The 17,443-nt window shown below is 36.0% G+C and overlaps 1 protein-coding gene and 16 non-coding genes across 17 annotated transcripts in view; 8 read left to right on the forward strand and 9 right to left on the reverse strand.

Moving 5' to 3' along the window:
* The first annotated feature begins 781 nt into the window (after positions 1-781).
* LOC138713029 (uncharacterized protein CG45076-like) overlaps positions 782-17,443 on the forward strand; it is a 41,829-nt gene continuing 25,167 nt past the window's right edge. Inside the window, exon 1 of the mRNA XM_069844712.1 lies at positions 782-854. Within this exon, the coding sequence (XP_069700813.1) occupies positions 782-854 (73 nt within the window). The remainder of the gene's footprint in view (positions 855-17,443) is intronic.
* Positions 4,132-4,225, forward strand: TRNAC-GCA (transfer RNA cysteine (anticodon GCA)). Its single transcript has 2 exons — positions 4,132-4,168; positions 4,190-4,225. It is a non-coding gene; the product is annotated as a tRNA-Cys (tRNA).
* Positions 4,302-4,395, forward strand: TRNAY-GUA (transfer RNA tyrosine (anticodon GUA)). The gene is made up of 2 exons: positions 4,302-4,338; positions 4,360-4,395. It is a non-coding gene; the product is annotated as a tRNA-Tyr (tRNA).
* Positions 4,642-4,735, forward strand: TRNAY-GUA (transfer RNA tyrosine (anticodon GUA)). The gene is made up of 2 exons: positions 4,642-4,678; positions 4,700-4,735. It is a non-coding gene; the product is annotated as a tRNA-Tyr (tRNA).
* On the forward strand, positions 4,815-4,908 carry TRNAY-GUA (transfer RNA tyrosine (anticodon GUA)). Its single transcript has 2 exons — positions 4,815-4,851; positions 4,873-4,908. It is a non-coding gene; the product is annotated as a tRNA-Tyr (tRNA).
* Positions 4,985-5,078, forward strand: TRNAY-GUA (transfer RNA tyrosine (anticodon GUA)). Its single transcript has 2 exons — positions 4,985-5,021; positions 5,043-5,078. It is a non-coding gene; the product is annotated as a tRNA-Tyr (tRNA).
* On the reverse strand, positions 12,188-12,259 carry TRNAE-UUC (transfer RNA glutamic acid (anticodon UUC)). Its single transcript has one exon. It is a non-coding gene; the product is annotated as a tRNA-Glu (tRNA).
* On the reverse strand, positions 12,327-12,398 carry TRNAE-CUC (transfer RNA glutamic acid (anticodon CUC)). Its single transcript has one exon. It is a non-coding gene; the product is annotated as a tRNA-Glu (tRNA).
* On the reverse strand, positions 12,466-12,537 carry TRNAE-UUC (transfer RNA glutamic acid (anticodon UUC)). The gene has a single exon. It is a non-coding gene; the product is annotated as a tRNA-Glu (tRNA).
* TRNAE-CUC (transfer RNA glutamic acid (anticodon CUC)) lies at positions 12,604-12,675 on the reverse strand. Its single transcript has one exon. It is a non-coding gene; the product is annotated as a tRNA-Glu (tRNA).
* On the reverse strand, positions 12,742-12,813 carry TRNAE-CUC (transfer RNA glutamic acid (anticodon CUC)). The gene has a single exon. It is a non-coding gene; the product is annotated as a tRNA-Glu (tRNA).
* TRNAK-UUU (transfer RNA lysine (anticodon UUU)) lies at positions 12,879-12,950 on the reverse strand. Its single transcript has one exon. It is a non-coding gene; the product is annotated as a tRNA-Lys (tRNA).
* On the reverse strand, positions 13,017-13,088 carry TRNAE-UUC (transfer RNA glutamic acid (anticodon UUC)). Its single transcript has one exon. It is a non-coding gene; the product is annotated as a tRNA-Glu (tRNA).
* On the reverse strand, positions 13,155-13,226 carry TRNAE-UUC (transfer RNA glutamic acid (anticodon UUC)). The gene has a single exon. It is a non-coding gene; the product is annotated as a tRNA-Glu (tRNA).
* On the forward strand, positions 13,528-13,600 carry TRNAR-CCU (transfer RNA arginine (anticodon CCU)). Its single transcript has one exon. It is a non-coding gene; the product is annotated as a tRNA-Arg (tRNA).
* TRNAF-GAA (transfer RNA phenylalanine (anticodon GAA)) lies at positions 16,220-16,292 on the forward strand. The gene has a single exon. It is a non-coding gene; the product is annotated as a tRNA-Phe (tRNA).
* TRNAL-AAG (transfer RNA leucine (anticodon AAG)) lies at positions 17,243-17,324 on the reverse strand. Its single transcript has one exon. It is a non-coding gene; the product is annotated as a tRNA-Leu (tRNA).

Raw genomic sequence — 17,443 nt, forward strand, 5'->3', positions numbered from 1 at the left:
AGAGCACGTGCTGGTCTGTTACCGATATTGCTTTCTTCGACAGAGATTTGAAGTTGCATATAAATAACGATTGCACATCCCCTTGAGTCCTGAGAAATTTGTTGTTTTATTTTTAAACTTCAATATAATTTCTGCACTTCAAAAAAAAAATCACTGAAATAAGGAAAAGTGCTGAAAAAATTCTGTAGGCAAGTATATTATACTACAGTCTGATCCGTTTGGGTATGGATAATATTAATTTATTATTATAAACCTATTGTGAGAGTAGGAAACATTTCTTGCTGGTTATACTGTGTTGTTTGGGTAAAGGGAGATAAGTCATAAAAATGAGTTTGGAGATAAATGAAAATTAAACTTGGAACCCTTATTGAAAATAATTTTCTACACAAATAAAACACATCAACTGCTAGTATTCTTTTGATTTTTGCATACTCACTTGTATAATTTAACTTAATGTTCATCTGAGGAACAAAATTCCATCTGCACAAAAAATAACTTATCCCCCTTTACCCGAACACCAAAGTATGATTAAAAGATGGGAGTTTCCATGTATGACAATCAACAATGCATAATCTGAAAGGACAAATGAAAATCCTAGATGATTAAAATGGCTATTACAAATCAACAGCGAGCACAATGTGTTCTTTGGTATGTTAAATTTGAGAGTGTGAAAAGAGTTCAAAGGGAATTTCGACGTGAGTATGGTGTGCGTAATGTACCTAAATACTGTTACATAATGTTGTATCGAACATTTATAGAAACAGATTCTGTGCTAAAGAACATGCAGGAGGTCGCAGGCGAAACCCAGTACGAGAAGCAGCTAGCTCTTGGCTTGGCCCTCAAACTCCCCAGATGTAACCCCTCCTGACTTCTTCGTGTGGGGTTTTGTTAAAGACATTGCCTATTCACAGAAACCCAGGAACATTGATGATCTGGGAGTAAAAATTACTCAAGCTTTTCAACAAATCACTCCTCTTATGTTACAACGGATATGAGCTTAATTGTATCACCGTTATGAGTTGTGCAGGGTGCGCAATGGGGGTCATGTTGAGCTCTGAGGAATCTCCCATCTTTCAATGTTGTATGCACAAAGTTTCAACAAATAAAGTTAAGTAGTATATGTTTTACGGTGTTTTTATTTTATCCATACCCAAACGGATCACCCTATATACTTCGGGTCTCTGGACATACATCTTATATCATAATCATGTATGAATTATGGTATTATATTATACTACACCCTCAGGACTCAGGAGGGTATGACGATTATACAAATATAAATGTTCAAAAAAAAAAAAAAGATATAGGCCTAGTATCGCAAATTAGTATAAACAAATTCTGGGACAGATTATTTATAGCATTGCCTTTTAACCATATTTACAATAACATTTACATAACATACTATTCAGATTAGATTATAGATGGAAGAAATGGAAAACACTGTAGTCACCTTACCTGGAAAGCCCACGCTGAGATCATTCCGCACATCGACCTGCAAATAATAATTTTATTAGTTTTCCTGTTCATTCATACAAAATATTGCAATAATACCTTATTGATCTTGAAATATATTACGTTGCAATACTAACTTTTACATTACAGAAATTACACTCTTATAATATGAATATAACCAATTGTCTTCCTGTCTCATTATCTTAGAAGATAATTACACATACATAACAAACATAGTGTCTTTTGTGCATGGTTTCGTTAAACCGATGAGACATAGTAAAATAGTAATATGCGTTACAAGAGCGGTATGTTGACGTTTTCATGGTCGAGGAAAAGATTGAAAAAGCGAAACGTAGTTGAGCTTTTTTAATTTCCGAGAACATGAAAACAAACATACCGCTCGTGTATCGTACATTATTTTGTGCGAAGATTGTTTATTACATACCTGAAAGACGAATTTCTAATTAGTTGCAATGAAATCTCCATCTTGGTTTCTGTTTAATGACGGCAACTTCGGAGAAAACCAAAATATCTTTCTTCAACATTGTTGCTATAAAATGTTTTCTGTGTTTACTATACTCCAGCAGGCCGTGATATACGTCTGTCTTTTTTTTTTCCCCAGTCTATAAATACGAACTTAAAACAAACGGTAAGGTTATGTAATGATTTATTTTTCATTTTAATATTTTAACAATATTATTTATATAACATATTGCAGTAATAACATCGGCATCTGGAATCTTGTTGATTTTTTCACGGCTTCCTTAATGTTACTTGTATCAGGAATACAGTAAGTTTCGTGGAGTAGTAGAGTTTACTTAATTTTTGCAAATATTTAAAAACAATAATTAACAGTGCAATTTAGTGAAATTGCAGTGGTAAGTTTCCAATTTATAATTATTACTATGTTAAACGTCTCTAAAAATAATATGTTAAAAGTCTAAAGCAGTAAAATGAATGTTGCGCTTACGCGGCAAGACGAGGGAAATTGTTATGTGTGTTAGGTTGGGAATACTGAATGTGGTATTTCACACTTGCCGCGTATTGGTTCTGTGCGGAAAACAAGCAAATACGTACGATCTCGCACAAAAATATATAAATAACACCAACTTCGACCACTTGAGGAGATATATAATTGTGAAATAAATATTACACCTGTTCGACACGACGCAAGATTCCAAATTAAAGTTTGTGCATATCTATTTACAATCGGGGTTGAAAAGGAATACAGTTCCTTGAAGGATTTCGTTTTCTGGAGACAGAATGTTACATTTTTTCTCTGATGTAGTTATACAATATTTAAACTAAGTTAAATCTATCGAAAACTCACTGCACTTGCTCGAAGACTTAAGGTTACCTGACGTCCTCGTTTCCCGAAGACAATCCCCGAATTTTGCTTTTTGTTCACGAACAAAATTTCTTTCCCTTTCTGTCTTCGGATTTAATATTCTTTTCCCAGACTTTTCTGGATTTTCAGTATTGTAGTTTAGTCAACTGTCGGAAGACAGGTCTGAACGTCACAAGTGATACCAGTACGGCATCATTTATGAGGCAACTAAGCCAGAAGATAATGAGGTAGGGTGGCTAGTTCCTTTCCTCGTCCATTGCATATATCGCAAATTAGTAACATATTACACTAATCAGATTTCTTTCAGTAGGCCTATTTCTTTCTATAATAATTTTATGAAAATGCTGTTTATATTTTACTGAGATAGACTATCCTCCAGAAAGAGAAAAATTTGAAGACAGTCTATTATTTTTCTTGAAATGTAGCTAACTTGATCTAGATGAAATAAAAAATTATTTGATGAAATTACTTTCTTGAAGAAATATGTGACTTCAGAGAAACTAGGTAAGTGGAATAAAGAAAATGCGGATCTTTGCTCAAAGTGGAGTGAAATTAAAAAAAAAAAAAAATTCTCATAGAAAATGATTTCCTGTGCACAACTTCAGAAGTTGGTTGAATTATCTCTGTGTCTTTCTGGAAGTAATGTTTCAGCGGAGAGAGTTTTTCTTTAGTGAACATGATGTGGACATAAAACAAATCGGAGTTAGAAAACTGTTCGAACGATGTGTGCAATCTTAACCAACGTCAACATATCTGTCAGGAATTTACTTCAAACTGTGAACCAAGAAGAAAAGATCTGGCTAAAAAAATTAACTCTTCTGAAAATATACCAGTAGCCTATAGGCAAGTTGAATGAATATATTATTGTGTTGGTCTAAATAGAATTAGTATTTTAATTCTTTTAAATGTGTAAAAAGAATATAAGTGAATGGCAAACTAACACAAAATGTTAAACGTAGTTTTTTCATTCTATATATATCCCAGTAAATCGTGAAAAAATCTGGTAACCTCAACTTAACCTCACATTCTATTCCACAATAACTCCACTTACAGAAACGACTGCAAAAAATTGTACCTGTTCTAACTTTTACATGCTTCAAATTGGTGCGTTTAATTAGGTACTCTACTGTCTTTATATGAGAGCAAGAGAATTCAGCAGTAAGGTCAATGGTAGCTCAGCTAATAGAGAGGTGGAATGTAATAGCTATAAAATACATCAGTAATCCATAGGTTGCTGGTTCAAATCTGGCCTGGAGGATTTTTATATTTTCTCTCTTTATGCTGTGATTATTGTATTATAACACGTGGAGAGAAAGTCGTTATACGTAACTCCTCTGCTAGCTCAGGTGGTAGAGCGGTGGACTGCAGTAGGTGTGAAATATGTCGGTAATTCATAGGTCGCTGGTTCAAATCCGGCCCGGAGGATGATTTTTATATTGTTTCTCTTTATGCTGTGATTATTGTATTATAACAGGTGGAGAGAAAGTCTACGTACATAGCTCCTCTGGTAGCTCAGCTGGTAGAGCGGTGGACTGTAGTAGGTGTGAAACGTATCAGTAATCCGTAGGTCGCTGGTTCAAATCCGGCCCGGAGGATGATTTTTTTATTGTTTCTCTTTATGCTGTGATTATTGTATTATAACAGATGGAGAGAAAGTCGTCATACGTAACTCCTCTCGTAGCTCAGTTGGTAGAGCGGTGGACTGTAGTAGGTGTGAAACGTATAAGTAATCCAGAGGTCGCTGGTTCAAATCCGGCCCGGAGGATAGCTTTTATATGGTTTCGCTTTATGCTGTGATTATTGCATTATAACAGGTGGAGAGAAAGTCTATATACATAACTCCTCTGGTAGCTCAGCTGGTAGAGAGGTGGACTGTAGTAGGTGTGAAATGTATCAGTAATCCATAGGTCGCTGGTTCAAATCCGGCCCGGAGGATGATTTTTTTTTTGTTTCTCTTTATGCTGTGATTATTGTATTATAACAGGTGGAGAGAAAGTCGTCGTCATACGCAACTCCTCTGGTAGCTCAGTTGGTAGAGCGGTGGACTGTAGTAGGTGTGAAACGTATCAGTAATCCATAGGTCGCTGGTTCAAATCCGGCCCGGAGGATGATTTTTATATTGTTTCTCGTTATACTGTGATTATTTTATTATAACAGATGGAGAGAAAGTCATTATACATAACTCCTCTGGTAGCTCAGCTGGTAGAGCGGTGGACTGTAGTAGGTGTGAAATGTATCAGTAATCCATAGGTCGCTGGTTCAAATCCGGCCCGGAGGATGACTTTTATATTATTTCGCTTTATGCTGTGATTATTGTATTATAACAGGTGGACTGTAGTAGGTGTGAAATATATCAATAATCCGTAGGTTGCTGGTTCAAAACGGGCACGGAGGACGTCTATTATATTGTTTCTCTTTATGCTGTGATTATTGTATTATAAGAGATAGAGAGAAAGTGACCTGTATAAATATAGTTAATTTCTGGACTAGATACCTGTTCCATTCAAGTATCTGTTTAATCTGGATCAGATATCTGAGTGATTTATTTGTGTAATTTATTTTTGGACTGGATATCTGAATAAGGTATGTGTATAATTTATTTCTGTACTAGATATCTAAATGGTTTATCTGTATAATTTAGTTCTGGAATGGATAGCTGAACAAGGTATCTACTTATATAATTTATTCCTGGTCTGATTGAGGTATCTGTATAATTTATTTCTGGACTAAATATCTGAATGAGTTACATATATAATCTATTTTAGCATTGGAAATCTGAATGGGGTATCTGTATAATTTATTTCTGAACTGGATATCTGAAAGAATTATATGTGTAATTTATTTCAACACTGGAAATCTAAATGGAGTATTTGTATAATTTATTTCTGAACTTGATATCTAAATAGAATATAAGTATAATTTATTTGTGAACTGGATACCTGAATGACTTATCTGTAAAATTTATTTCAGCACTGGAAATCTGAATGGGATATCTGTATAATTTATTTCTGGACTAGATATCTGAATGAATTATCTATGTATTTTATTTCAGCACTTGAAATCTGAATGGGGCGTCTGTATAATTTATTTCTGGACTAGATATCTGAATGAATTATCTATATAATTTATTTCAATACTTGAAATCTGAATGGGGTGTCTGTATAATTTATTTCTGGACTAGATATCTGACTGAGTTATCTATATATTTTATTTCGGCACTGGAAATCTCTGAATGAGGTGTCTGTATAATTTATTTCTGGACTAGATATCTGAATGAGTTATATATTTTATTTCGGCACTGGAAATCTGAATGGGGTGTCTGTATAATTTATTTCTTGACTAGATATCTGACTGAGTTATCTATATATTTTATTTCGGCACTGGAAATCTGAATGGGGTGTCTGTATAATTTATTTCTGGACTAGATGTCTGAATGAGTTATATATTTTATTTCGGCACTGGAAATCTGAATGGGGTGTCTGCATAATTTATTTCTGGACTAGATATCTGACTGAGTTATCTATATATTTTATTTCGGCACTGGAAATCTGAATGGGGTGTCTGCATAATTTATTTCTGGACTAGATATCTGAATGAGTTATATATTTTATTTCGGCACTGGAAATCTGAATGGGGTGTCTGTATAATTTATTTCTGGACTAGATATCTGACTGAGTTATCTATATATTTTATTTCGGCACTGGAAATCTGAATGGGATGTCTGTATAATTTATTCCCGGACTAGATATCTGACTGAGTTATCTATATATTTTATTTCGGCACTGGAAATCTGAATGGGGTATCTGTATAATTTATTTCTGGACTAGATATCTGAATGGGGTATGTGTATAATTTATTTCTGGACTAGATATCTGACTGAGTTATCTATATATTTTATTTCGGCACTGGAAATCTGAATGGGGTGTCTGTATAATTTATTTCTGGGCTAGATATCTGACTGAGTTATCTATATATTTTATTTCGGCACTGGAAATCTGAATGGGGTGTCTGTATAATTTATTTCTGGACTAGATATCTGAATGAGTTATATATTTTATTTCGGCACTGGGAATCTGAATGGGGTGTCTGTATAATTTATTTCTGGACTAGATCTCTGACTGAGTTATCTATATATTTTATTTCGGCACTGGAAATCTGAATGGGGTGTCTGTATAATTTATTTCTGAAGCAGATATCTGACTGAGTTATCGATATATTTTATTTCAGCACTGGAAATCTGAATGGGGTATCAGTATAATTTATTTCTGAACCAGAAATCTGAATGAGTTATCTATGTATTTTATTTCAGCACTTGAAATCTGAATGGGGTGTCTGTATAATTTATTTTTGGAGTAGATATCTGAATGAGTTATCTATATACTTTATTTCAGCGCTGGAAATCTGAATGGGGTGTCTGTATAATTTATTTCTGGACTAGATATCTGAATGAGTTATCTATAGCCTATATTTTATTTCAGCACTGGAAATCTGAATAGGGTGTCTGTATAATTTATTTCTGAACTAGATATCTGACTGAGTTATCTATATATTTTATTTCAGCACTTGAAATCTGAATAGGGTGTCTGTATAATTTATTTCTGGACTAGATATCTGACTGAGTTATCTATATATTTTATTTCAGCACTGGAAATCTGAATAGGGTGTCTGTATAATTTATTTCTGGACTAGATATCTGACTGAGTTATCTATATATTTTATTTCAGCACTTGAAATCTGAATGGGGTGTCTGTATAATTTATTTCTGGACTAGATATCTGAATGAGTTGTCTATATATTTTATTTCAGCACTTGAAATCTGAATGGGGTGTCTGTATAATTTATTTCTGGACTAGATATCTGAATGAGTTGTCTATATATTTTATTTCAGCACTTGAAATCTGAATGGGGTATCTGTATAATTTTTTTCTGGACTAGATCTCTGACTGAGTTATCTATATATTTTATTTCGGCACTGGAAATCTGAATGGGATATCTGTATAATTTACTTCTGGACTAGATATCTGAATGAGTTATCTATATATTTTATTTCAGCACTGGAAATCTGAATGGGGTGTCTGTATAATTTACTTCTGGACTAGATATCTGAATGAGTTATCTGTATAATTTATTTCAGCACTGGAAACCTGAAAGAGGTAGACCTATCTGTGTTATTTATCTCTTTAGTAAATACCTGAAGGAAGTATGTTTATAATTTGTTTCTGTACTGGGTTTTTATTAATTCATTTTCATTGTGTTTACATTTGCCTCTGTCACCACTAGTAGTTCTCGTACTAGGAACCAACGCTCCGCAAACAGAAGACTGTAGTGTGCCACAGACATCCCCGGCAGCTTCAGTTTAATGTTCTCATGAGAGGCTTAATCCGGACCCTAGTCTTGGGCTCACCTTCAATTACGTACCAAAATATAACATAACGGGAAGCCTCATCCCAGTTATTATGATATTCTTGTCCTGGCCGAGCTCCGTGCCAGCAGAACACAACGCGTGGTCCTTACGATCAGCACTCAATTCAACGTGACAAATTTCACGTGATCGCAGCAGGTGGACATTAAAAGATTTTTGTTCTAATGAATAAAAAAATCATCTTCTATGAATCCGTTTATTGCCAATTGGACAATCCAGCGGTTTTCCACATAACACGATTGGCTTCTATTCCCAAAGAGTGTAAGCTGTCAATTGTCAAAAATGGTAGGTGTCATCTTTTAATTAACAAATTAATTCCATCTAGATGACGACAAAGGCAGTAATTTTATTGAAGCGATTCATGTATCGAAAGAACAATAGTTTACAAGTGTATGCTGTATTGCATTGTAATATAAAATATTCTGACTTCGTGAATCGAAACAGAGCTGCCAGAACAAAAGCCAAATAGACCTATCATAGATACAACACCAGAGGCTCTCAAACTACGTGAGTTCACGACGATCTTAATGCTCAGTAAGTGTTGTACCACACAATAGTAATATGCGTTACAAGAGCGGTATGTTGAAGTTTTCATGTTCGAGGAAAAGTTTGAAAAAGCGAAACGTAGTTGAGCTTTTTTAATTTCCGAGAATTGAAAGAAAACATACCGCTCGTGTATCGTACATTATTTTGTGCGAAGATCGTTTATTACATACCTGAAAGAGGAATTTCTAATTAGTTGCAATGAAATCTCCATCTTGGTTTCTGTTCAATGGCGGCAAATTTGCAAAACTAAAATATCTATCTTCAACATTGTTGCTTTAAAATGTTTTCTGTGTTTACTATACTCCAGCAGGCCGTGATATACGTCTGTCTTTTTTTCCCCCAGTCTATGATGAGTCTGGAATCTTGTTGATTTTTTCACGGCTTCCTTAATGTTACTTACATCACGAATGCAGTAACTTTAGTGGAGTTGTAGGGTTTACTTAATTTTTGCAAATATTTAAGAACAATAACTAACAGTGCAATTTAGGTGAAATTGCAGTGGTAAGTTTCCAATTTATAATTATTACTATATTGAACGTCTCTAAAAATAATATGTTAAAAGCCTAAAGCAGTAAAATCAATATGTCACTTAAGCGGTAAGAAGAGGGAAATTGTTATGTGTGTTAGGTTGGGAATACTGAATGTGGAATTTTAGACTTTCCGCGGATTGGTTTTGTGCGGAAATCAAGCAAATACGCACGATCTCGCATAAATATCTAAAATAGAATTTAATGGTTCCAATCAAAAATGTACTTCTGTTGCTATGAAACGTATTACATACATTTCTTAACAGCGACAAGGGGAACTGCTACGTTAATAAAACGAAAACAAAAATAATCAAGTATCTACATTATGAGACTTGAAAAGACGTAATCTGTCGTTAAAACCTGACACAATGGTGCTGAAATCACAGGGAACCAATCAATTACACCACAACGGACCGCAATTTTTGCATTTAAAGAACAGTTCAGAATGCTGTGCATACAGAACCACTTCAAGTGTACAGTTGTGGCAAAAAAAAAAACCGGACCGACCCTTGTAGCTGATTTCAGAGCCTTGTTCACTCCAGAGCACGACAGACTAGTAACTAAGACTTTCGTGGTTCGAATCCTGCCTGGGAAGGAAACTTTTATTTCTTCCTTATTCAAATTTATTCCCAATACTTTTCGACAGCTGGTAAAATTCATGTTCTGGGAATACTAAGTTAATTAAGTAGTAAAATATCGCTGCATTTATTGTTTACTTGTTCATTAACCGCGTATATAGACCTACACGGTAAGAAGATATTGCCTTTAAGCGCACTTAAAAAGACGGAGAATCAGTTACAATAAAATAATTGAAGTCCTCCTCGGAAGAAGGATGTAATTTCAAATTCTTGAAAACGTGTGATGTACGTAGAAAAAGTAATTTCAAAAGCATTTATTTATAACAATAAATTATTCTTCAATGTTGGATACGCTATTTTAACACTTGATACGGTCAGCGCGTCTGGCCGCGAAACCAGGTGGCCCGGGTTCGATTCCCGGTCAGGGCAAGTTACCTGGTTGATGCTTTTTCCGGGGTTTTCCCTCAACCCAATATGAGCAAATGCTGGGTAACTTTCGGTGCTGGACCCCGGACTCATTTCACAGGCATTATCACCTTCATCTCATTCAGACGCTAAATAACCTTAGATGTTGATAAAGCGTCGTAAAATAATCTACTAAAAACACTTGATTAATCACTGATTAACGTTATAACTTCTGTAATGTGTTAAGATTATTCAAATTACTTAGCTGACTAGTTTCGTCATTGTCCAAAGCCTAGTCCTAGACAATGACGGACACCACGTCAAAAGTAGTCAGCCTGATATTTTTTTATAATATTAACACAGTAAAACAATTATAACGTTAATCAGTGAACAAATTATTGCGTTCAATGACTGAATAAACTTGTATCTTTGTTTAGTCAAAAGGGTATGATAGCAAATATAAGTAGGCCTAATGAAATATAAACCTGAAATTATATTCCTTTCTCCTGAAATATGAATTATATAGTTTTGTTGATTACATCCTTATTCGGTAACAACTGTTGTCAAGGAGTTTTTGTTAACTTTATTCCCCACAACAATAGAAAATAGTAAATTACGATATTGCTATTATACAATCTCATTGGTTTAGGAAGACATAAAATAAAATCGCTAAACAATTATATCTGGAGTGATAAAAAGGTTGTTTCAGTTCCAAAAATGACCTTAAAACACAGGAGTTTTGTATCATTATTTCCTATAATTATGGGCTAGAAATCCATCAGATGATCTCCGAACGACAAATGGCAGAAAACCGTTCCAAAGACGTCTCAAGAAACAGTTCAATGAACGACCCCCTTCAGTGCATGAGCTAATACTAACAGCTAACAGCAGCGCTTAATCTTCTAACCGATCCGGAGTTGCGCTCGGGCGCGGGTTCGATTTCCGCTTGGGTTAATTATCTGGTTGAGTTTTTCCTGAAGTTTTCCCAACCATAAGACAAATGTCAGGTAATCTACGGCGAATCCTCGGCCTCATCTCGCCAAATATCATCTCACTATCACCAATCTCATCGACGCTAAATTACCTCGTAGTTGATACAGCGTCGTTAAATAACCAAATAAAAAAAATTTCTATTGACTCAGTGTTGCTTCAAAGTTACACTCAAGTTTTTCTTCTTATTTTTCTCTATAATTTCAACATAGCCCGTTTCGCACATTTGCATAGGACTATTGACATACATTTTAATTTCATTAAGTATAATTCATCTCAGTAAATTTTGTTTGCAATAGAAGAATTAGCAAACATGTCAAAGAAAGCATAGATCTAATTATAGATATTCAGGAAGATTTTTTTTAGTACTTCAATATCCTTGATACACTATGTCAAAACGTTCAGATACCGCTACAACCAATGGAAAAAAAAAAATAAGAAGAATTAATACTGCATCATTCTTAATTTCGAAATTTCAATTTTTGCCGTAACCAAAACTACGACACTTGTAGAATATACATGCGGTTTCGCGCTAATGCAAAATTGGACACTAACCACTAGACCAGTAGAACAATAAGTCATTGACTTCAAAGTATAGCACATAAGATACCCAATAAATATGTATTGTGGCTTACAAGACATCTCGATACCGGAAATCGAATCTAAGTGTCCTGGATGAAATCTAGCTATCCCACCTACTCAACCATACCTTATGTGTGATAGACTAAGAGGTCTTTAAAAGGAGGTGACGAAGTATTTCTGTGTAGTTGTGTAGTAAAAATTTCACTACCGGGAATCGAACCCGAGCTTCCTATGTAAAAGCCAGCTAGCCTAGCCACGAGACCACACTACAGCTTGAATGTTGTCTTTAAAGAAGAGTACACAAGGAGATGATGAAGTATTGGTGACTATAAAAAAATTCCGGTGCCGGGAATCGAACCCAAGCCTCCTGGGCGAAAGCCAGGTATCCTACCCACTAGACCATACCGGAGCGTAAATTTTGCTTTTAAAGAAGAGTACACAAGGAGATGAAGAAATATTGCTGACTAAAAAAAAAATTCCGGTACCGGGAATCGAACCCGAGCCTCCTGGGTGAGAGCCAGGTATCCTAGCCACTAGACCATACCGGAGCGTGACTTTCGCTCTTTAAAGAAGAGTACACAAGGAAAATGCTGAAGTATTGCTGTGTATAAAACATTCCGGTACCGGGAATCGAACCCGAGCCTCCTGGGTGAAAGCCAGGTATCCTAGCCACTAGACCATACCGGAGCGTGACTGTTGTCTTTAAAGAAGAGTACACAAGGAAAATGTTGAAGTATCGCTGTGTATAAAACATTCCGGTACCGGGAATCAAACCCGAACCTCCTGGGTGAGAGCCAGGTATCCTAGCCACTAGACCATACCGAAGCGTGGCTTTTGTCTTTAAAGAAGAGTACACAAGGAAAATGCTGAAGTATTGCTGTGTATAAAACATTCCGGTACCGGGAATCGAACCCGAGCCTCCTGGGTGAGAGCCAGGTATCCTAGCCACTAGACCATACCGGAGCGTGGCTGTTGTCTTTAAAGAAGAGTACACAAGGAGATGATGAAGTATTGCTGTGTATAAAACATTCCGGTACCGGGAATCAAACCCGAGCCTCCTGGGCAAAAGCCAGGTATCCTAGCCACTAGACCATACCGAAGCGTGGCTTTTGTCTTTAAAGAAGAGTACACAAGGAAAGCGCTGAAGTATCGCTGTGCATAAAACATTCCGGTACCGGGAATCGAACCCGAGCCTCCTGGGTGAAAGCCAGGTATCCTAGCCACTAGACCATACCGGAGCGTGACAGTTGTCTTTAAAGAAGAGTACACAAGAAAAGCGCTGAAGTATTGCTGTGCATAAAACATTCCGGTACCGGGAATCGAACCCGAGCCTCCTGGGTGAAAGCCAGGTATCCTAGCCACTAGACCATACCAGAGCGTGGTTTTTATCTTTAAAGAAGAGTACACAAGGAAAATGCTGAAATATTGCTGTGTATAAGACATTCTGGTACCGGGAATCGAACCCGAGCCTCGTGGGTGAATTGTTTTACTGTAACATAATCGTACAAATCCTGATGCATTAAATCAGAGAGCTATTACTTTATTAGATTTTGTCTGTGAAGCATTTCAGTTCCGGTACGGTATTCAAAGTTATTAATAACGTGTTCAGTGACACTAATGCTTGTGGAGGGAGTTCATTTTGGTGTTGTGCATGTTTAGAAAACCTGCCAATCGACAGCCCCTGTGGCCTAATGGATAAGGCATCGGTCTCCTAAACCGGGGATTGTGGGTTCGAGTCCCACCAGGGGTACGGCGTTTTTTGTTCTATGTATAGGCTTTCTGCGTCCAATCGAAATACGTAGTTTAAATGCAAAAATATTTCCGCAGACAGTATAACGTTGTTTTTCTTGGCCAGAGAGAACGGCAAGTGTCTTGATTTCCATCCGTTTTATCATTCCCAGTTCTACTGTACTTTCAGATACCCTGAGATATCAGAAATTATTTTCAATAGACTGCAGTTATTTAGTACTGTTGTGGTAGAATGATAGTGGTATTGCCAGATGTACTCGTATGAAGATTAGTTTCCTACCAGAGGTCTGCATCGGACGTTTTCGCTCGAGCGCCAAGTAGTTCATAGCATAATCCGATAGGTAGCGTACATGCATGATGGGTAAAATTGTCACGAGCGATAAATCCTCGAACGGTATAAGCCGAGCGTTAGACATTCGTTCTTGTTACAGTGATGAACTGTGTAGTAACATCATAGATGTTTATCACTTCAAAACTTTGCAGTGTTTAACTAACCTCTCCATAGTACAACTACAAAACTTGCTTTAAAATGTAATATAAATGTTGTAGGTAAATGTTTTTTTTTTTTTTTTTCACACAGGAGTGATTTTGTTTTTGCCACATCTGATAGAAGTTATTGAATGTAAATGTAATTATTATAAACGGAGAACACAATCACGATAATGCAAGAACTGTATCAAGTTTTCTAGTAATAATAATAATAATAATAATAATAATAATAATAATAATAATAATAATAATAATAATAATAATAATCTCTAATAATGAGTGTATCAATCTTTGGGTCTGTAACAGTTGTGCAGCATGATTATTCGTTTTATTATATTTTCTGTGACGTTATCTCTGTACTAATATTGTTATTAATCTGCTGCTATATCAATAATATTTTGTAAAACGTTTCTACATTGTCGCAGTATATAGGCGGAACACTATGTATGGACCTATCATATTATATATGTGGTAAATGAAATATTGAATAATTATTAATTAGCAATAATAACTGTATATCGAAGTTTTTCATACTATTCTATTTATAACTTCATTTTCCTGTTTTGGTACGTTCCATTGACTGTTCCATTAAACGTTTGTCATAAACGCAGAAAATAAAGCCTTATTTTTACCGTGTGAGCAAAACATATGTGTATCTTATCTATCGCCTTCCATACAAGATAAGACATGTCGGTGAGATGACCTTGTACTGTACTTCTATTTATTACGAGCGTATCACGACCGATCGTATCTCACTCGAGGGTGCGACACTCGACCGAGTTCAAGCGAGCAATTTAACTTCAATGCAGCACTCTGGTCTGTACTATGCTCGAACATGAAAGAGGCAACCAAGACATTACAAACATCGTCTTATTTCGTCTTATATGAGAAACTGATCTCAAGATCTGTGATAAATCCTTAAGCGGTTGAAAAATGAAGGGTTGGGTGTGGAGGACAGCGAACATTTTTATAACAAGATGGAACCATCCAGCATGGGTGGAACAAAAACGACTGGAATTCTTTTGCAGAGCGAACATCGGCCAATATCGAACTTCTCCATACTTGACAAACTTGGACCTAACATAGCGCCTGTAATGCATGATATCAGGTGAAACATGTCAGAAACTTACACAACCGAGATCAATCCCAGAAATAAACCCAGGCAGACTAAAACCAGATTCTTCAATAAACGGAATACTTAGAAACGTACACTATAGGACAAAATACACTAGAAATGCGTTTTTAAGGGGTTACATACACATACGAGGGTAAAAAAATAAGTTTCACTTTTCGTAGGGCTATATTAATTTAAATGAACTTTCAGCTTTATATATGAGAAAGAAAATTAAAATGTCTATAAAACTGACGAAGTTATGCGTTAAAATGTCCTACCATGCGTCAACTTCTGTAAGTTTGTTGCTCGTTTACTCAAAACTGCATTTTTCTATCTTCAATCCATAATAAGCTGGTTAATTTTTAAGATATCGCCATCAATTTTTTTCGTACTTGTTTTTTTTTTTTGGATAATATAAAGGATATGACAAACAATCATTTTGTTTATTGGGTTATTTTACGACGCTGTATCAACATCTAGGTTATTTAGCGTCTGAATGAAATGAACGTGATAATGCCGGTGAAATGAGTCCGGGGTCCAGCACCGAAAGTTACCCAGCATTTGCTCGTATTGGGTTGAGGGAAAACCCCGGAAAAAACCTCAACCAGGTAACTTTCCCCGACCGGGATTCGAACCCGGGCCAACAAACAATCATGGTAATAGCATACTTGAATCGGTTATTTGAGAAACCACCCAAGTAATTCTTTATTGCGTTTCTGACATTAATAAATGTATTTGCACGCTCATACGAGAAGGTAGACATGTTCGCCTTATTTTGAGTAATGAATTCATGACGGTATTTCCCTGAGGAGGACGGAATTGAAAACTTTATGAATGTAGGCCTAGTCGTAACAGAGATGGCGCACCTGAACAGCTGTAGTGTGGGACTTCAATAAGATAGCTGTGTTTTCATTTTAAAACTTTATAGAACTTTTCTTTTCATTTTGTAATAAGAAAGGTAATACATTTTATGTATAGTAGAATACAGTCAATGGAATATTACACAGAGGGCATAACGCCGAAATAGCTCAGTTGGGAGAGCGTTAGACTGAAGATCTAAAGGTCCCTGGTTCGATCCCGGGTTTCGGCAGTTTTTTTTTTTCCTGAATTCATATTCTAATGAAGTGAGATGGGAAATATTACATAATAATACTGATGTACAAATAGCATATTTTACCAATAGTGCATAGGGATGAGAACACCTCCGGGTGCATTCCGGTTAGCACATGTTTTGAAAGCCTGTAACTCAAAAGCCAAGCATTTCCAAACTTATGTATATAATATGAACTACTTTAATTCTTTACATATAAGGAACCCATTCCTGAAGTTATTCCGCTAAATTTTGGAACATTCTATATCTTTCTTGCAAAATGTGGCATGGACTATGTCTACGACGATAAAGTGATATGCAATTTTGAAGCGTTACTCTTGTGCTAGAAGCTAGGCTAAATAGTAAAAACCAAAACCTCCACGAAAAAATGTGTCTTACATGTGGTGAAACCCATAAAAACAGCTGTGCTTGGGAAGAAAACATTTCACTCTGTGCGTTAAGTATGATACATGGTTGTGGTCCCAACTTGTAAATTGTAACAGACAATAAACATGATGCACTGCAGGAACAAAAGAATTCTAAATCCCGAAACCGAAGAGAATAATTATAAGTTAAAATTGTTGTATAACCGACCTTGTCTGTATGATACACAAGTAAGTCTGCAATGATTAGAATTTACTAGTTGGTGCAGTGTGTTTCTTTTGAAAGTTGCAGCGATTTTTTTATGTATTCATGATCTGGGCATCAACCCTGTCGGCCACTCCTTTATGTCGCACTATCTATTTCTACACGACACTTGTTACTAACAGGTACAACCTGCCAATATGCACAAAAAAATTCTAGATACAATTCACAAAATTTAAAAATGAAACTATTACGAAAACATACTTCTAAAAATCCTGTCATACAAAGGCGATGAAATCAGACCCCATATAATATATCCAAAGCTCTACTGTCTTAAACGAGTACCTTAGGTTAACAAAATATAATGGCAGCGGTGGGATTCGAACCCACGCCTCCGAAGAGACTGGTGCCTTAAACCAGCGCCTTAGACCGCTCGGCCACGCTACCTGGTCGACTACAGCTGTGTACGGTAAAGTTGTCACGGCACACGAGGTAGCCCTGCAGCTGATCACCGCACTGTTCCGAGTTGATAGAGAACAAGAGGGACAGTAGAAAAATAACTGGAA

The sequence above is a fragment of the Periplaneta americana genome, chromosome 14, assembly GCF_040183065.1.
Source record: "Periplaneta americana isolate PAMFEO1 chromosome 14, P.americana_PAMFEO1_priV1, whole genome shotgun sequence".
NCBI lineage: Eukaryota > Metazoa > Arthropoda > Insecta > Blattodea > Blattidae > Periplaneta > Periplaneta americana.